Genomic DNA, 21433 nt, shown 5'->3' on the forward strand with positions numbered 1-21433 from the left:
AGTTCTACACATCAACTTTGCCATGGAGATGGAACACTTGAGTGATACGGACTGCTCATTGGTTGAGACTGTTCCGCTAGGCCAAGAGTGAGAAAGGGCTTTGGACCTCCGTAATTCAGTTGGGCTCAGCAATAGATATTATTCTCTATTCTCAAAGCATCATCAAGACATAAGCGTGTGTGGTTTGTGTGTGAGTGAGTGGAAAAAATTGAGAAAATGAAAGATGCCGTTTGATTCTGCAATGAAACTGTAACAAACCGGTAGTATAACTCACTAGAATTAGTGAAGTCTTGCCTTTCTGTAAATATACAGTGCCCTCCTGAGTTATTGGCACCCTAGGTAAATATGAACTAAAAAGGCTGTGAAAAAATGTAATTGTTGTCTATCAGCTTGATCTTACGCTCAAAATATCCTATGAATCTAACCTTTTAATTAAGTTAAAATTGTTCTAAAATAAATTGTCATTAATAAATAATTATTTTATTCAGATATGCGTGTCACAATTATTGGCACCCCTAGAAATTCTGATGAACAAAATCTGATTGATTAAGATTTGGCTTTTTAAAGTTCATCTGAGTCTTTTGTAACTCTTAAGTGGTCATCCATGACTTCCTGTTTCACTGGGGTATAAATATGAGGTGACACAGATTAAACTCCCTTAGTCATCCATCAGCATGGGAAAGGCCAGAGAACACACAAATTATATTAGACAATGTTTTTGATCTTCATAAATCAGGCAATGGCTATAAAAAAGATAGCTACAAGCCTGAAAATACCCATCTCCACTACTAGGGCAATAAGATATGTAAAACAACTGGAGCTCTGATGTATCTGCATGGAAGAGGATGTGTATCTTGCCCCCACGCACAGTGAGAAGGATGGTTCAAGTGGCAAAAAAATATCCAAGGATCACATTTGGGGAATTGCAGAAGTTGGTTACAGCTTGAGATCACCAAGTCTCCAGAACTACAATTAAGACACCACCTCCATGCCAACAAGTTATTTGGAAGAGTTGCGAGAATAAAGCCTCGGCTGTCACCAATCCTCAAATGCAAGCACCTGGAGTTTGCTAAATGTCATTGGGGCTTTGATTGGAACCGGGTTCTATGGTCTGATGAGACTAAAATAGAGCTTTTTGGCACAAACACCAGAGGTGTGTTTGGTGTAAAAAGAGCCATGGGCATGCAGAAAATAACCTAATCCCCACTGTGAAGTATGGTGGTGGATCTGTGATGTGGGGCTTTTTTAATTCCAAAGGCCCTGTGAACCTTGTTAGGGTACATGACATCATGGACTCTATTAAGTACCAGGAGATTTAGGACCAAACCTGTCTGCCTCTGCCAGGAGGCTAAAACTTTGTCGTTCTTCCAGCAGGTCAACGATCCAAAGCATACCTCCAAATCCACACAAATGTTTCACTGACCATAGAATCAAGCTTTTGCAATGGCCAACCTAGTRTCCTGACCTAAACCCTATTGAAAACCTGTGTGGTGAGCTGAAGAGGAGAGTCCACAAGCGAGGACCAAGGACTCTGAAGGATCTGAAGAGTTTCTGTATGGAGGAATGGTCTTAATTCTGTCTCATCAAACATTATAGGAGACTCAGAGCTGTTATCTTGGCAAAGGGAGGGTGCACAAAGTACTAAGTGCAGGGGTGCCAATAATTGTGACATTGTTTTTTCATAAAATAATTATTTCATGACGATTTTCTTTTCTTTGAAAATGTTTAACTCAAAGGATAGATTCATATGATATTTTCAGTGTAAGATCAAGCTGATAAACAACAATGACWWTTTTCACAGCTGTTTTTAATTCATATTTACCTAGGATGCCAATAATTAATGAGGGCACTGCTTATAAAAATGAGTGTTTAGCTTCTTATTAAACTAGTCTGTTTTCATGTTTAGTGGAAAAGTGTTTGACCATTGTCGTATATGGAGGGGATACTGTCTCTTGTAGATTTTTGACAGTAACTTTATACAATAACTTTCAATATATCTGTGGTGATGCTAATGCAGACTATGGAGTATGGCGAAAGGAACACATTTTTCACACTGTATTGCAAAGCAAATTTATTAACAAAACATTTGTCACTATCAAATATATGAAGAAAAAAAACACTGGTAGATAAAATTGTTTTTTGAAAAGTCACATGGAGTTTCTGCATGACACATTGTAAATATAATGTAGCTCACAGGAATGTCATTGAAACACAGAATCAGCTTTTGTTGTCTGTCTAATAAGTCTATGCTGATGAGGTGAATGTACCCATCCCGAGGATGACTTAGCACCACAGAATGGGCTCCAGGCAGTCCYTTCTCTGTAGTGAGCAAGTGAGCTCCTGTTTCATCCACGGTGAAGAACAACCTCCACCTCTTCTTTCTATTTCTCACCTCTTTTCCTTGAGTCTAGCTCTTCTCCTCCCTGGTCTCTCCATCCCTCTTTCTCCTTAATTTCTCACTATCCCCTCCACTTCTATCCTCTCTCCCTCCTTTCCTCCCTCTCACTCCCGTGCCGTGGCCTTGTAGATCCTCACGTCCCCCTCCTTCAGCTCTGTCAGTAGCGTCGTATTAAAACAACTCTCAAAGCTCTCCTTGAACCTCAGGTCTGACTGAAACCTCACCTTATTGGCCCACAGGAGCGTCGTGCCACTTGCTGGTCTGCAGAAGTGGCGCATGGTCGCCAGCAGCTCCTCCAGGTAGTCGTGGTGATACACCACATCGGCTGCCAGAACATAGTCGTAGCGACAGGAAGTACAGGGGAAGTCTCTCTCGAGGTCTTGACCCCAGGTGAGGGCCCTCACCTGGGGCGTGTAGCGGCAGCGGCTCTTGGAGTTACGAGAGAGGTTAAAGGTCAGGTTGGGAAGGATTTCGGGCAGGTCGGTGGCCGTTACCCAGGCTCCTGGAAAACAGGACAAAAGGGAACAATCAGTCAGTCAATCAGTCAAATTAATCAGTCTATGTTACATGTTACATGTTACATGTAGTCCATGTTACATTTACATTACATTTACATTTACTCATGTTACCAACTGACAGACTCACCCAGTAGACTGGCCAGTGGCCACTATACAGTTAGGCAGACTGACTAAGAGACTGAAGGACAGACTCACCCAGTAGACTCGCCACAATAGACAGTAAGCCTGTGCCTGCCCCGATCTCCAGAACTGCTTTATCCAGTAGATTCACCTGCTGCCGGTTATTCTCCAGGAACTGACTTAGAGCCACCGCCTACACACACACACACAATCATCATCCTCATCACTACGATCAACTATCGCACAATGATTGTTAGTAAATCCAGATCAGTCCATATGAATTAAGTGCATTGAGTTTACATTCTTCCTTGTAAAAATGGGTTTCTATCATCATATTCCACTGTCGGTGTGCATCTGTAGAACTCACCCCCGGCCAGATGAGGGCGCCGTAGGAGTCCAGAGACTCTCGGATGCAGATTTCATGACCAGCGATGAAGAAGGACTCTTTTCCCAGGGTGTAGTAAACACTGGGCTCCCAGACGTTCAGTCTGTCCAACGCCTCCCTGGCCATCTGCTTACGGTCAGACACCACTGTAGAGAACAGGACCACAATACAACCAGGAACTCTACACCACACTGGATGGCCAACATTTTAATAATCACTACTACAGTACACACGGTCACAACATAAGACTGACCATTACACACAACCACAGATCGAACAATGAGACAGATGTTTCACAGGATGTATAAATCTGAAGCATCCGGGTGGCATTTCCACTCACCACCAAATTTGGTGATGAGAGGAAGCCAAGTGGCTGGCAGTGGGAGAAGAAGTAGTCATCAGCAAAGTCCGTGCTAATAGGAAATGTGTGAGTCTTAGTTTGCATTTTTTTCTACACTAGATCACAGTCACCATTCCTTACTGTTAAGGTTAGGAAACCACTGCTTGCCTTCACCTGCTGTTCCATTTTTCATTGTCTCTTCTTCTTCCCTGTTCTCACCAGGCTCTCCATCTGTCCTTTCTTTCTTGGGAACCTCCTGGTCAGACTGTTTGGCTGTAGAGGAGGTCTCCATCGCCACAGAACACTGTTGACATTAGACTACACTTTAGTTGACCTTGTGCTTGGACTGGGCAATGGTGAGTCCGCTGCTCCCCTATCTCCGTTGGGTCTGGTTGTCTGGGTTCGGGCCCAGAGAAATACTTATTTATAACCAACTGTCAGCAGCAAGCCACTCACGCTCTGAAAGGGAATACATCACCGACCTCCCTCAGCTCCATGCTCTTACAGTTTATCTTCTCCACACATACAATCACCAGACTTCACATCAAAACATTGTTCGCTAAGACGGTGTTTGTAAGTATCAGAATGGAGCATCATTAATACAAGTAAGTTGTAACGGCTTTTACAGACACGTTAATCTCCACATACTAATGTCCAGGAGGCTTGCAGACTCATAGACTCATGCTCCAGAGAAATTAATAAAGTTGAATGAAATTGAACAGGATGCGTGAGCTAAGATGGAATGATGTATGATATGTAATACAGACCTGTGTGAGGTGGTGGTCTCTTTCTCTGTCTTTGTGACTGACCTTATGCATCCTGTGTTTATAGCTGGCCAGCATCCCTTTAAACATGTTCCCAAAACACTGAGCTATAATTACGGAAGGGAGGGAACGTCCGACTAAGCTAGTATGATAGAGTGACAGTCAGAGAGAACGGGAGTCAGATATGCTGCCTAAAGCCAGACCCCCACTTTGACTAAAGCCCTCTCCACTGTTCACTGATCCCACTCACATGGAGCCAAGTGAAGTCACCATTTTCAGGGATGTTTATGTGTGTGTTCCACAGGAGGTTGATGGCACCTTAATTGGGGAGGACGGGCTCACGGTATTGGCCGGAGCAGAATCAGTGGAATGGTATAAAATACATGGATTACACGTGCGTGCGTGCTTGCGTGCTTGCGTGCGTGCGTGCGTGCGTGCGTGCGTGCGTGCGTGCGTGCGTGCGTGCTTGCGTGCGCGTGTGGTTAGATGTAATGAAATGAAAACCAGCAGTATCTTCCAACACCCGTTAGGAATGTTTTAGAGCCTCTGTGTTGCAATACCCTCCTCCACTGAGTTTGGAAAGCATGGTTTGATCCCATATCGACTATCTGCAGCCCGTTGAAACCAGATTTATGAGATTATGACAATAATATGAGAGGGCACACTTAAGGCATGCCTGTCGTGGTTACTGCCTATGGCTCAGATTACACTATACACTTTGTGGAAGTCTTATGAAGTTAATGTATTGTGTGACATTAGTTTGTGGGGTCAAGTATCACTGACCCGGACTTGACCACCTCTCCTCCCTGTCAGCACTGACCAGGGAATGAGTTGGCTCTCCTCTCCTGTTTCTCTCACCACAATTGACTCACTCTCTCTCTCTCTCTCTCTCTGTCTGTCATTCATCTCCCCGGCCTGTATTCTCTCTCTTCCACCATCCCTCTCTCTCTCTCTCGCATGCACGGATAACCACACACAGACTAGAGCCAGCTGACACTAACAGATGAGAGGATTTCTGAGTGTGTAAATCTATAAGCTAAGCTCGTTGTCATGTAAATGATATTGCACAATATCAAAACACTCATACCAGTCTAAGGATCACTCAAATAGTTTGATTTATGTTAGACAGTAAGAGGGTTGTTTGATTGGTGATTATGTACAGGAGAACAGAACAGCCTGTTTCAACGGCTTCCCTCTTTTATGAGCAGATCTTTGATTGGCAGGACTGATTCCTCCAAAAATGGATCAGAGGATTCTGATCTCCTGTCACGCCGCTGGATAATAGCTGATCTGGAGAGGCTTGGAATACAATGTGAGTTCATACCATTCCCAGTTGTATCCAAGAGAGACAGGTGAGTAGAATAGATCATGGGACTGTGCTATGTGGGGGATGTAGTTGTAATTTTTATGTTTGACTTACAGTAAACAGTTGGTTTGGGGTCAGTGAGACTATGGCAGTGGATGTCTGGTGAACAGTTGAGAGGCTAGAGCATGCCAAATATGGATGGGCCTATAGCTCATGTAGTTTATGATTGAGCGTTGATGGAGTGGAGTCTAATCCAGCCTGTGTGTGTGTGTGTGTGTGTGTTAGTCAGGCAGGCTGCAGGCTTATTCATTCTCATAGCCCTCTGGAGAAACAGGTGTGTCTGGCCTTAAAGAGTGCACACACGTCCACAGTAGCAACAGCTGCAGAAGAAGTCTCATCTTAATGGAATACAAAAATACTGGTTTAATACAGAGGGACTGTTTCCCAGACACAGATTAAGCCTACCCATAGGAGAAAAAATAAATACATTTAAATATATTTAACGTCACATAAAATGTATTTCATTTTTTCCCCCCCTTATCAATCTACACACAATACCCCATAATGACAAAGCAATAACAAGATATTCAAATTTTTTGGAAATGTATATAAAAAAATATTTAAAAAATCACTCTTACATACAGTTGAAGTCAGAATTTACATACACCTTAGCCAAATAAATTTAAACTCAGTTTTCCACAATTCCTGACATTTAATCATAGTAAAAATTCCATGTCTTAGGTCAGTTAGAATCACTACTTTATTTGAAGAATGTGAAATGTCAGAATAATAGTAGAGAGAATGATTTATTTCAGCTTTTATTTCTTTCATCACATTCCCAGTGGGTCAGAAGTTTACATACACTCAATTAGTATTTGGTAGCATTGCCTTTAAATTGTTTAACTTGGGTCAAACGTTTCAGATAGCCTTCATCAAGCTTCCCACAATCATTTGGGTGAATTTTGGCCCATTCCTCCTGACAGAGCTGGTGTAACTGAGTCAGGTTTGTAGCCTCCTTGCTCGCACACGCTTTTTCAGTTCTGCCCACAAATTTTCTATAGGTTGAGGTCAGGGCTTTGTGATGGCCACTCCAATACCTTGACTTTGTTGTCCTAAAGCCATTTTGCCACAACTTTGGAAGTATGCTTGGGGTCATTGTCCATTTGGAAGACCCATTTACGACCAAGCTTTAACTCCCTTCTTGATGTCTTGAGATGTTTCTTCATATAATCCACATATTTTCCTTCCTCATGAGGCCATCTATTTTTGTGAAGTGCACCAGTCCCCCCTGCAGCAAAGCACCCCCACAACATGATGCTGCCACCCCCGTGCTCACGTTTGGGATGTAGTTCTTCGGCTTGCAAGCCTCCCCCTTTCTCCTCCAAACATAACGATGGTCATTATGGCCAAACAGTTCTATTTTTGTTTCATCAGACCAGAGGACATTTCTCCAAAAAGTACGATCTTTGTCCCCATGTGCAGTTGCAAACCGTAGTCTGGCTTTTTAATGGCGGTTTTGGAGCAGGTGCTTCTTCCTTGCTGACGCGCCTTCAGGTTATGTCGATATAGGACTCGTTTTACTGTGGATATAAATCCTTTGGACCTTGTTCCTCCAGCATCTTCACATGGTCCTTTGCTGTTGTTCTGGAATTGATTTGCACTTTTTGCACCAAAGTACGTTCATCTCTAGGAGACAGAAAGCGTCTCCTTCCTGAGCGGTATGACGGCACGTGGTCCCATGGTGTTATACTTGCGTACTATTGTTTTGTACAGATGAACGTGGTACCTTCAGGTGTTTGGAAATTGCTCCCAAGGATGAACCAGACTTTTGGAGGTCTACCATTTTTTGTCTGAGGTCTTGGCTGATTTCTTTTGATTTTCCCATGATGTCAAGCAAAGAGGCACTGAGTTTGAAGGTAAGCCCTGAAATACATCCACAGGTACACCTCCAATTGACTCAAATTATGTCAATTAGCCTATCAGAAGCTTCTAAAGCCATGACATCATTTTAGGAATTTTCCAAGCTGTTTAAAGGCACAGTCAACTTAGTGTATGTAAACTTCTGTCCACTGGAATTGTGATACAGTGAATTATAAGTGAAATAATCTGTCTGTAAACAATTGTTAGAAAAATTACTTGTGTCGTGCACAAAGTAGATGTCCTAACCGACTTGCCAAAKCTATAGTTTGTTAACAAGAAATTTGTGGAGTGGTTGAAAAATGAGGTTTAATGATTCCAACCTAAGTGTATGTAAACTTCCGACTTCAACTGTATGTATGTATGTATATATATATCAATATATATATTTACCCCAAAAATATATGGGGTATTGGAAAGAATGCAGACAATTCCATTGATGATACAATGTATCTGCAATATTAAAGCTGGAAAATTGGGGAGATGTCTGTCCATAATAAAACGCTGCTCTACCTTCTTAACAGCACTATCAACAAGGCAGGTCCTAGTTTTATCGCACCTGGACTACTGTCCAGTTGGGTAGTCAGGTGCCACAAAAAGGGATGATTCCATATGTGTTACTTCATAGTTTTGATGTCTTCACTATTGTTCTACAATTTAGAAAATAGGAAAAATAAAGAAAAACCTTTGAATGAGTAGCTGTCCTAAAACTTTTAACTGGTAGTAATATATATATATATATATACACAGTACCAGTCAAAAGTTTGGACACACCTACTCATTCAAGAGTGTTTCTTTATTTTTACTATCAAAACTATGAAATAACACATATGGAATCATGTAGTAACCAAAAAAGTGTTTAACAAATCAAAATACATTTTAGATTTTAGATTCATCAAAGTAGCCATCATTTGCCTTGATGACAGCTTTACACACTCTTGGCATTCTCTCAACCAGCTTCACCTGGAATGCTTTTCCAACAGTCTTGAATGAGTTCCCACATATGCTGAACACTTGTTGGCTGCTTTTCCTTCACTCTGCGGTCCAACTCATCCCAAACCATCTCTATTGGGTTGAGGTCAGGTGACTGTGGAGGCCAGGTCATCTGATGCAGCACTCCATCACTCTCCTTCTTGGTCAAATAGCCCTTAAACAGCCTGGAGGTGTGTTGAGTCATTGTCCTGTTGAAAAACAAATGATAGTCCCACTAAGCTCAACCCAGATTGAATGGCGTATCACTGCACAATGCTGGGGTAGCCATGATGGTTAAGTGTGCCTTGAATTCTAAATAAATCACTGACAGTGTCACCAGCAAAGCACCCCCACACCATCACACCTCCTCCTCCATGCTTCACGGTGGGAACCACACATGCTGCGATCATCTGTTCATCTACTCTGCGTCTCACAAAGACACGGCGGTTGGAAACCAAAATCTCAAATTTGAACTCATCAGACCAAAGGACAGATTTCCACCGCTCTAATGTTCATTGCTCGTGTTTCTTGGCCCAAGCAAGTCTCCTCTTCTTTTTGGTGTATTTTAGTAGTGGTTTCTTTGCAGCAATTCGACCGTGAAGGCCTGATTCACGCAGTCTCCTCTGAATAGTTGATGTTGAGATGTGTCTGTTACTTGAACTCTGTGAAACATTTATTTGGGCTGCCATCTGAGGTGAAGTTAACTCTAATYAACTTATCCTCTGCAGCAGAGGTAACTCTGGGTCTTCCTTTCCTGTGGCGMCCCTCATGAGAGCCAGTTTCATCATAGCGCTTGATGGTTTTTGCGACTGCACTTGAAGAAACGTTCAAAGTTCTTGAAATGTTCTGGATTGACTGACCTTCATGTCTTAAAGTAATGATGGACTGTTCTTGCCATAATAAGGACTTGGTCTTTTACCAAATAGGGCTATCTTCTGTATACCATCACTACCTTGTCACAACACAACTGATTGGCTCAAACGCATTAAGAAGGAAAGAAATCCCGCTATTTAACTTTTAACAAGGCACACCTGTTAATTGAAATGCATTCCAGGTGACTACTTCATGAAGCTGGCTGAGAGAATGCCAACAGTGTGAAAAACTGTTATCAAGGCAAAAGGTGGCTACTTGTAGAATCTCAAATATAAAATATACTTTGATTTGTTTAACACTTTTTTGGTTACTACATGATTCCATATGTGTTATTTCATAGTTTTTATGTCTTCACTATTATTCTACAAGGTAGAAAATAGTAAAAATAAAAATAAAAACCCTGTAATGAGTAGGTGTGTCCAAACATTTGACTGGTACTTTCTTGCTAGATCGTCTGAGAACAGCCACCCGGACAGCTGATGAAACTGAGAAGTCTTTCTGTCTGTAATAAAGCCCTTTTGTGGGGAAAAACGTATTCTGATTTGCTGGGCCTGGCTCCCCAGTGGGGGACTGCYCCCCTGCCCAGTCATGTGAAATCCATAGATTAGGATGTAATGAATTTATTTAAATTGACTGATTGATTTCCTTATGTGAACTGTAACTCTGTAAATGTTGAACGTTGTTTCTGTTGTGTTTATACACTGCTCAAAAAAATAAAGGGAACACTTAAACAACACAATGTAACTCCAAGTCAATCACACTTCTGTGAAATCAAACTGTCCACTTAGGAAGCAACACTGATTGACAATAAATTTCACATGCTGTTGTGCAAATGGAATAGACAACAGGTGGATATTATAGGCAATTAGCAAGACACCCCCAATAAAGGAGTGGTTCTGCAGGTGGTGACCACAGACCACTTCTCAGTTCCTATGCTTCCTGGCTGATGTTTTGGTCACTTTTGAATGCTGGCGGTGCTTTCACTCTAGTGGTAGCATGAAGCGGAGTCTACAACCCCCACAAGTGGCTCAGGTAGTGCAGCTCATCCAGGATGGCCACATCAATGCGAGCTGTGGCAAGAAGGTTTGCTGTGTCTGTCAGCGTAGTGTCCAGAGCATGGAGGCGCTACCAGGAGACAGGCCAGTACATCAGGAGATGTGGAGGAGGCCGTAGGAGGGCAACAACCCAGCAGCAGGACCGCTACCTCCGCCTTTGTGGCAAGGAGGAGCAGGAGGAGCACTGCAGAGCCCTGCAAAATGACTCTAGCAGGCCACAAATGTGCATGTGTCTGCTCAAACGGTCAGAACAGACTCCATGAGGGTGGTATGAGGGCCCGACGTCCACAGGTGGGGGTTGTGCTTACAGCCCAACACGTGCAGGACGTTTGGCATTTGCCAGAGAACATCAAGATTGGCAATATTCGCCACTGGCGCCCTGTGCTCTTCACAGATGAGCAGGTTCACACTGAGCACATGTGACAGACGTGACAGAGTCTGGAGACCTGTGGAGAACGTTCTACTGCCTACAACATCTCCAGCATGACCGGTTTGGCGGTGGGTCAGTCATGGTGTGGGGTGGCATTTCTTTGGGGGGCCGCACAGCCCTCCATGTCTCGCCAGAGGTAGCCTGACTGCCATTAGGTACCGAGATGAGATCCTCAGACCCTTGTGAGACCATATGCTGGTGGCGGTTGGCCCTGGGTTCCTCCTAATGCAAGACAATGCTAGACCTCATGTGGAGGAGTGTGTCAGCAGTTCCTGCAAGAGGAAGGCATTGATGCTATGGACTGGCCCGCCCGTTCCCAGACCTGAATCCAATTGAGCACATCTGGGACATCATGTCTCGCTCCATCCACCAACGCCACGTTGCACCACAGACTGTCCAGGAGTTGGCGGATGCTTTAGTCCAGGTCTGGGAGGAGATCCCTCAGGAGACCATCCGCCACCTCATCAGGAGCATGCCCAGGCGTTGTAGGGAGGTCATACAGGCACGTGGAGGCCACACACACTACTGAGCCTCATTTTGACATGTTTTAAGGACATTACATCAAAGTTGTATCAGCCTGTAGTTTGGTTTTCCACTTTAATTTTGAGTGTGACTCCAAATCCAGACCTCCATGGGTTGATAAATTTGATTTCCATTGATCATTTTTTGTGTGATTTTGTTGTCAGCACATTCAACTATGTAAAGAAAAAAGTATTTAATAAGAATATTTCATTCATTCAGATCTAGATGTGTTATTTTAGTGTTTCCTTTATTTTTTTGAGCAGTGTATTTTTGATTGATATACATTTTAAATCATTCTGTAATATGTTTGAATGTATTAAATGTATTAAATATTATTTTTATAAATGCATTATTTGGACAATTTTAAATATTTCACATGCATCCTTGAAAATATTAACAGTCATCAAGTGGGGAAAGGGTTCATTTACATTTTACATTTAAGTCATTTAGCAGACGCTCTTATCCAGAGCGACTTACAAATTGGAAAGTTAATACATATTCATATTCAAATTGGAAAGTTCATACATATTCATCCTGGTCCCCCCGTGGGGAATGAACCCACAACCCTGGCGTTGCAAGCGCCATGCTCTACCAACTGAGCCACACAGGACGGGTATAACATTCTTCAGAGGAACACTGTTTAGTGACTGTGACTAACCTGGCCTGAATGTGTTTAATCTCCAGATATGATTGAATAAGGTTGCCATTTTCATGTAATGCGATGCAAAGCTGGTCTAGATTTCAACGCCAATAATAGATTGGAGTTGTATTGTGAGGGCTGATCTCCTAAACCCTGCCAAAGGCCCGTTCCCGGTACATGAACAATGACCTTGTTCCTGATCATCACCCAAACAGGCCTCAATTGTCTCACAGTGAAAGGTTGCCTTTCTCAACCACTGGCTGGAATTAGAACGAGAGAGAGAAGAGCGATGGAGGGGGAAAGAGAGCATGGGTGCCCATTTCATCAGTTTGTGTTTGTACGTGAGAGAATTTGTATTATGAGTTTTCATGTGATATCTCTGTGTGCGTGGTAATTAGTGATTCAATGATTAGACAGGGTTGATTGTCACCTGAGAGCTGTTAATCGCTGCCTCTTTCTCAGCTCATTAACAGCCTCTGTAGTCCAATGGAAAATGAGTCACACTCATACACAACTATGTAGAGGTCCCAGCGAGCTTTATTGTGTGTGTGTGTGTGTGTGTGTGTGTGTGTGTGGTGTGTGTGTGTGTGTTGTGTGTGTGGTTGTGTTGTGTGTGGTGTGTGTGTGTGTGTGTGTGTGTGTGTGTGTGTGTGTGTGTGTGTGTGTGTGTGTGTGTGTGTGTGTGGTGTGTGTGTGTTTGAAAGGGTGCTAAGCTTTCTAATTCTGATGGAGATCTGTGGATGGGCATACAGTAGTTCAGTCTATTCTCTCAACTTCTCAAAAACACTGGCACATATTCACACACAGATACACAATTTACCATCCCAGTGGACAATGAGACAGAGTTAAAATACTAGAGCTGGATGTGTGCAGCCTTCATCACCATGGGAGACTGTTGGCCCGGGAACTAACACTCGCTTGGACAGAGTGGCTCTTCCCTGATCCAACAGACGACATGCAGGAAACACTGGAATGTTTGGAATTGTGAGTCTGATGAGGAGAAAGCTGTATATGGGCCGTGTAGTGTATGGGTCTAATATGGGCTGTATGTGAGTCATATATGGGTCTAATATGGGTTGTATACACTGAGGGTACAAACAGCTTCCTAATATTGAGTTTTACCGCCTTTTCCTCTTAGAACAGTTTCAATTCGTCGGGGCATGGACTCTACAGGTGTCGAAAGTGTTCCACAGGGATGCTGGCTTATGTTGACTCCAATGCTTCCCACAGTTGTGTCAAGCTGGCTGGCTGTCCTTTGGGTGGTGGACCATTCTTGATACACATGGGAAACTGTTGAGTGTGAAAAACCCAGAAGCATTGCAGTTCTTGACACACTCAAACCGGTGCGCCTGGTACCTACTATCATACCCCATTCAAAGGCACTTACATATTTTGTCTTGCCCATCCCTTCACCCTCTGAATGGCACACATACACAATTCATGTCTCAAGGCTTCAAAATCCTTCTTTAACCTGTCTCCTCCCTTTCATCTACACTGATTGAAGTGGATTTAACAGGTGACATCAATAGGGGTTCATAGCTTTCACCTGGTCAGTCTGTGTCATGGAAAGATGTTTTGTACACTCAGTGTATGTGCTGTGTAGGGTATGGGTTGTATGTTGTCAGTAAACAGTGCTCAGCCAAAGCTCCCCCAGACTGCCCTTTGCTATGACCCTAAAGCTCAGCTATAATGGAGTCATATCAAAAAGGAGACCAATGAGCAAAACCCACACTAGAGAAGTTAGTTGTACTATTTACATAATTAATTAGTCACTTATATAACCTTTACACTAACATATGAACATAGTTCTGCCGTCTTCAAAATACAACAAGTGCCTTCCTATAGCCCTAAAAGTAAAAAAAAATTATAATAATTTTGAAATAATATCTTACAGTGAATGCAGTTACATGTTWAAGAATGGCTTTCACCAAGTCAGGTAACTGAATCCCAAGTTGCTCAAACTAGAAACTTCCTGAGATTCAGAGTGGAACTGACAGTTGAGAGGCCATAGGTTCAAGAGGGGCCACAGGTTCAAAGTGCAAGGGTCACAGAATCTAAGACCTCTGTATTCCTAGAGCTCGGGATAGAGGATGAACTTAGGTACAGATCTAGGATCAGCTTACCCTCCCCAAATCCTCAACATTGGGGTGAAGAATGCAATCTGACCTGATCAGTGTGTAGGAGCAACTTTGTCCTACACCGCATATCGTTGAACTTCCCCTGGCTCTAAAATGTCTGCCTTCCTATAGATCTAAAATGTATATATTTTTTATCATTTAGAAATAATATCTTAGTCAAAATCAAATCAAATMTTATTTGTCACATGTGCAGAATACAAAAGGTGTAGACCTTACCGTGAAATGCTTACTTACAAGCCCTTAACCAACAATGCAGTTTTAAGAAAAATAAGTTAAGAAAAATATTTCTAAATAAACTAAAGTAAAAAAATAAAAGAACAATAACGAGGCTATATACAGGGGTACCGAATCAATGTGCAGGGGTACAGGTTAGTCGAGGTAATTCAGGTAATATGTGCATGTAGGTAAGGGTAAAGTGACTATGCATAGATAATAGATAATAAACAGTCTGAATGCAGTGTTTAAGAATGTCTTTCACCACCAAGTCAGGTAACTGAATCCCCATTGGCTCAAACTGGAAACTTCCTGAGATTCAGAGTGGAACTGATAGTTTAAAGTGTAATAGGCTACAAGTTCAAAGTGCAAGGGTCACAGAATAAGACAGCAGTGTTCCTAGAGCTCAGGGTAGAGAGGATGCACTTAGGTTCAGATCTAGGATCAGCTTACCCTCCCCAAATCCTCAACATTGGGGTGAAAAATGAAATCTGACCTTAGATCAGTGTCTACTAGGGGCAACTTTGTCCTATTCCGTTTCTAGACAGGGTAAGTGCAGACGAACACTCGCAGATCACAGCATGGCATATTATTGAACTTCCCTTTTCCTGAATAACAGAAAACAAACAAATTAATAATAGCCCACCTAACAGAAGAGCAAAGTATTATTCAATTGTATACGTCATTATACTATCCATAGCTCTCCTTCCATTCCCCATACACAATATGGATATATTTTCAAGAAAACACTGCATGATTAGTTGGCTTTCAGTCATACGTACCAACTACCAAAAGCTCCAGACAGTCCTTCACTGGCTCTTCAGGCTGCCAATCCTAAGGGCAGTGGGCACCAGTCTGACAGAGCAAAGAATAGAAAATAGTGTCTACACAAATATGAAAAAACACAGGATGCACACACACACTCACGTCCAGGTAGTGCAGCCCTCACACCCAGGTGGGTGTGTATTCCTAATTCTGCTGAAGCATTAGGTCCATGACCTGTCTGTGGATGGTCTGACTAGTGATGGACGCCAGGTGGCCACGAGGGAAGTTAGCCTGGCAGTAGAACTGCAGAGGAGCAGAGAAAACACTGATTAAATGTTTACATGTGTGTTGAATTAGAGACTCTCTTCCCTAAGAGGCTTTCATGCCGGTCCCTAGGAGGGGTGCGTCACTTGAGTGAGTTGAGTTACTGACGTGATCTTCCTGTCTGGGTTGGCGCCCCCCTTGGTTTGTGGCTGTGGTGGAGATCTTTGTGGGCTATACTCGGCCTTGTCTCAGGATTGTAAGTTGGTGGTTGAAGATATCCCTCTAGTGGTGCGGGGGCTGTGCTTTGGCAAAGTGGGTGGGGTTATACTTCCTGTTTGGCCCTGTCCGGGGGTATCATCGGATGGGGCCACAGTGTCTCCTGACCCCTCCTGTCTCAGCCTCCAGTATTTATCTGCAGTAGTTTATGTGTCGGGGGCTAGGGTCAGTTGGTTATATCTGGAGTACTTCTCCTGTCTTATCCAGTGTCCTGTGTGAATTTAAGTATGCTCTCTCTAATTCTCTCCTTCTCTCTTTCTTTCTCTCTCTCTCGGAGAACCTGAGCCCTAGGACCATACGTCGAGGACTACCGGGCATGATGACTCCTTGCTGTCCCCAGTCCACCTGGCCTTGCTGCTGTTCCAGTTTCAACTGTTCTGCCTGCGGTTATTGGAACCCCTACCTGTCCCAGACCTGCTGTTTTCAACTCTTAATGATCGGCTATGAAAAACCAATTTATTCCTGATTATTATTTGACCATGCTTGCACTTATGAACATTTTGAACAGTTCTGTTATAATCTCCACCCGGCACAGCCAGAAGAGGACTGGCCACCCCTCATAGCCTGGTTCCTCTCTAGGTTTCTTCCTAGGTTTTGGCCTTTCTAGGGAGTTTTTCCTAGCCACCGTGCTGTCTACACCTGATTGCTTGCTGTTTGGGGTTTTAGGCTGGGTTTCTGTACAGCACTTCGAGATATTAGCTGATGTACGAAGGGCTATATAAAATAAACTTGATTTGATTTGATTTCTCCCCTTTTAAAGCAGTTGTTCCCAAACTGTAGGGCGAGGGTCCACCCCCACCCCAAAAAGTGTTTTTTTAAATACTTTTTTAAAGGAACTCAGTCTGGCTTTAATCTTACTCTTGAAAGTTGTAATAGTAGAATGCACAAGGTGCAATTTCGAAATTGGGTAGTGCATCATCAGTTCCTCTTGCCATGTTAGTCATCACATACCTCACATTACCTTATAACTTGTCAGACATGTCCAGATCAACTAGCGGATCAACCCAGCTAACGTTTATTTATTTCGTTTTTTTAGCCCATAAATATTGTTGTCATTTTTTAGTCACTTGAATATCACATGAATACACATTAGACATGGCAAAATGTATAGAATTGCAAGAAAATTTGCTTTAAACATGCAAAATTCTCTCCACCAAAAAGAGAGGTGTGAACAGTTTGTGTCATGAACAGTGCTTTTGCCTATAGAAATAGACACGTGGGCGCACGCGCAAGGGGGGGGGGGGATGTTCTCCAATGCTGGAAAGGGGGCCCCGAGTGAAAAAGTTTGAGAACCTTTGTTCTAGTGGATCCATCTCCATCATTGGTTATTCTACCATCACAGCCTTAGTCTGTCCTTGGATAATGCTGAGTGAAAGGCGCCTCCCTCATTCCAGGTTCCAGCTCCATGATGGGTTTCTCAGCCAGGAAGTACTACCCCTCTATCTTAAGCCCCATGTCTTGCAACAGTTCCATCACTGGCTCCTCCCCTGTGATGGTGTAATCTGTCATGATTGGATCCTCTCCCTAATCCCAGGCTCCAGCTCCATGATTTGGTTGTTCCGCCATTAAATACTCATCGTCTTCCTCCAAACCAGGCCCCTCCCCTAGCAATGGCTCCAGTTCTGACATTGGCTCCTCTTCCAGATCAAACTGATACATCATCTCTGGAGCCATCTTGTTGTCATCCATAGGCCTGCCTCCTCTCCCATACTTTTAAATCAGACCGTCCTCTGGTAGTGGTTCCAACTCCATGATTGGCTCTTCAGCCATCACATATTCACCCTTCATAAGAGGGCCCTCCTCTTTTTGTGTTAGCCCCTTGTCCATTGCAAGTGCCATCTCCACRTCTGTCTCCATTTCTAATTCAGCTGCCATTTCTACCCTTGTTTCCATCTGTACTTCTGGTTTCTCCATCTCTGGCTCCTCCATTGCCATCTTTGGTTCTTCCATCTCTAGTTTTCCCATCTCCATCTCTGGTTTTTCATATCTAACCCCTGCTCTGGATCTTGTATCTTCTTCATCTCTACTTCTTCCATCTCTAGTTCCCCCATCTCTGGATCGTCCATCTCCATCCTCAGTAGGTCCTCCTCCATCTCAGCCTCCATCTCCTGCTCAGGCTGAGCCTCCTCTGCTGATGGGCCAACCTCCTCCAACTCTTCTTCCATCTTCCTCTGGTGTCTCTTGTGCGACAGGGCTCACAGGGATAAGTTATTCTGGTTTCTCCAGCTTGACAAGGCTCACAGGGCTCAGTTCTTCTGATTTCTCTTGCCCATCAGGTTTCACAAGGCTCAGTTCTTCTAGTTTCTCCTGCTCGACAGGGCTCAGTTCCACTAGATCCTCCTGGGTCTCCAGCCCCACAGTGTCTTCTGTCTCTGGTTTCTCCTGTACCACTGGCATCCATTCCTTTGGCTTTTAATGTCTTACTGGAATCACCTGCACATCCAGGCTGGGATCCACCAGATTGTCCTGCACTAGGGGGCTCAGTCCTTCGGGTGTATCCTGCACTGGAAGGCTCAGTTCTTCTGGTTTCTCCTGCACTGGATGGTTCAGTTCAGCAGGTTTCAGCTGGATTCTTCTCACAATTGCCTCAGGGTTCCAGCCAGCTGGTTTTCGCTGTGCAGTGGGGCCTTGTCTGGCTAGGGGAAAATGGTCTGCCTCCACCACGTGTCCCTGCTCTGGGAGCCGGTCTTTTAGTACTGGGTAGATCTCTCTTTGGGGCAAAGCTGGTTTTGGTGCTGCTATCCATTTATCCATGGATCCATAGGGTCTCGCCAGAGCCACAAGTACTTAAAAAAAATATGTATTTTTTACCATTACCCATTTTAACCAGTGCAATGGTTTTTAAATGGCTCTAGAGCCTAAAATGTGGTCTGACATCACAGATAACCGGAAAAAAGTTTGATTKTCTAACTTTCACAGTATTTAACTTAACAAAAAAAATATATAATATTTTGGAAGGAGAAATATGAATTATTGAGTTATTTTGCTAAGACATCACAGTCAATCACAGTCAGGAACATTTTGTGTCCCTTTGATATTTTAAGTCGATATTGTGCACCAATATTTAGAGGCCGTTATATTAAAGGAAGTGCCCTTTAATATAGACCACATGGAAAACTCTATAAATCAGATTTTTTATATATGAGAAAAGAAAAAAACTCATGTTTTTCTGACTTCAACCCAGTTATGTGAACTGAACTCTTATTTCAATATGGTGAAACTATAACTTTTTAAATTATTTTTTCAAAAGAAACATTGAACATATAATAATCATAGAGTAAAAGCAGGTGAGCTGGTTCTACTCTTTCTGGTGATTTGTTTCATTGTGGAAAACTGATCGTGTTGAGCAAAACAACCCTGATGGGCTAGAAATTCTTTAACAAATGTTTTAACAATATATTCAACTGCCCCTCCCTGTTGCACACAACAAGCTTGCATCCCCCCTGTCACAAGTGGATTTATGGCTGATTTAAGATGAAAACCACAACCCTGTTACTTCAATGGCATTTTATTGGCACTTACTATAGACCTTTTGGGGGGTTTACCCCTTAAGATGAGAAAATAAAAACAAGTTATGTTAAACATATGCTCTTTATGCCAGAATGTAAAAAATAGGTGAAATTAATATTTTCATTCTGAAGTTACATTACCAAAATGTACTCTATTCGTGGAAATTCAGCTACAAATGTAGCATTGGCGTACTGCTATTTAAGTGATAATGCCCGATTAACTGGTGTTTGGAGGATATATTGGCAGGGGTCTTGACAGCAAGGTTTATACAAATSTCCACTGTTGAAAACTAAATGTTAGTCTAAAGGAAATGTGAGATAATGTCTCGATGCTTTTTATACTGGAGATCAAGTTTATAATTTGCCTGGCTGGGCTGATGAGACAGTGGATTGCGCAGTCAGATGGAACAGAGTACATTTTTTATTTTATAATTTTTTTATTTAACCTTTATTTAACTAGGAAGTCAGTTAAGAACAAATTCTTATTTACAATGACAGCTTATACCGCCCACTAACCTGGACAAAGCTGGGACAATTGCGCGCTGCCCTATGGGACTCCCAATCACAGCCGGTTGTGATACAGCCTGGAATCGAACCAGGGTCTGTAGTGACACCTCTAGCACTGAGATGCGGTGCTAGAGGCTCAAGCGGCATTTTAACATCATAGATTTAGTCTGTGGTAACTTGTGGAATAGACACCGGTGTAACGGCTTTCTTCCTGGGGTGAAGGAGAGAACCAAAATGCAGCGCGGCTAGTGTTCAACATGATTTAATAAAGAAGAGACAATAACGTGAACACTATACAAAATAACAAATGTGAAAACCGAGACAGTCCTATCTGGTGCAGAACACAAAGACAGAAGACAACCACCCACAATCCCCAACACAAAACAAGCCACCTATATATGATTCTCAATCAGGGACAACGATTGACAGCTGCCTCTGATTGAGAACCATATTAGGCTGAACACAGAAACAGACAAACTAGACACACAACATAGAATGCCCACCCAGCTCACGTCCTGACCAACACTAAACAAGCAAAACACACAATAACTATGGTCAGGACATGACAACCGGCTGGAATGCGGTTTAAACCAATCAGCTTTCATGATTAGACCCACCCATTGTATAATTTAAGTTTAAAGTATTCTAAAGTTTGTAATTTCCTCTTTGAAAAATGTATAAACCCCTACAAAAACGCCCAGTAATTATAATCCACGTAATTCACATTTCCTGTTGCTGCAAGATCATTTTTCTGATGTAGCAAACTGGTTCAAAATAAGATACTACTGTACTAGTGTTGCAAACAGAGTGCACACAAAACATGTACTAGCACAGAGGGGCCACAGCGATCTGACAGAATGGTGTTCAACTCATTTGTCATGCATTCAAGCATTCAGCACACCACTATGTAGAAGAATAAGAACTTTGGAAACCAMTATCATAGTATTCTGATTGTGGAATATTGTATGAGAGAACTTAGAAAACTTTATAGAACATAGAAATGTAGAACTTCTGAGACACCTTACCTGCTAGGCTTAACAATAGCAAGACCAGAGTCTTCATATTCATCTAGACAGGGAGACAAATAACACTTAGAAACACAGAGTACGCAATTTGTAGGATTTGGTATGCAAATTTGTTTCCCTCCATTAGTTTAGTATGATATATTACGTTACTTTAGGTTACTTTATGAATGGAATAACGGTCGTACAATATCATAWAAATGAGAGGATCTATAGTATCATACGCCTTACCTGGTTGTACAATATCATACTAATTGTATAATGTAGCTTATCATACATCTTGGAGGAGGTATAGTATTATACGTCTTTCTCTGAGGCCAGGCTGCTTTTTTCATTGTAAAGACAAAGGTTAGGAGAATTTACATACATTTTATGAGAAGGATTAGCTAAACTGCTACAGTTGTCCCTGAAGAGATTCAAACATGCAACCCTTGGATTGCTAGGCGACCGACCTCCCTACATTCGTTTATGTCTAAAGTAACAAGACCATTAGTGTATA

At 42.7% G+C, this 21433-nt stretch overlaps 1 protein-coding gene across 1 annotated transcript; it reads right to left on the minus strand.

Annotated features, from left to right (window-relative positions):
* Positions 1 to 1987: 1987 nt before the first annotated feature.
* On the minus strand, positions 1988 to 4053 carry LOC111959943 (protein-lysine methyltransferase METTL21C-like). Its single transcript, XM_023981804.2, has 4 exons — positions 3981 to 4053; positions 3404 to 3567; positions 3112 to 3229; positions 1988 to 2900 (listed from the first exon to the last, which is right to left on the minus strand). Exons 1-4 carry the CDS (start codon positions 4051 to 4053, stop codon positions 2503 to 2505), a joined length of 753 nt encoding a protein of 250 aa, XP_023837572.2. The 3' UTR covers positions 1988 to 2502.
* Positions 4054 to 21433: the final 17380 nt, after the last annotated feature.

The sequence above is a fragment of the Salvelinus sp. IW2-2015 genome, linkage group LG36 (assembly GCF_002910315.2).
Source record: "Salvelinus sp. IW2-2015 linkage group LG36, ASM291031v2, whole genome shotgun sequence".
Classification (NCBI taxonomy): Eukaryota; Metazoa; Chordata; class Actinopteri; order Salmoniformes; family Salmonidae; genus Salvelinus; species Salvelinus sp. IW2-2015.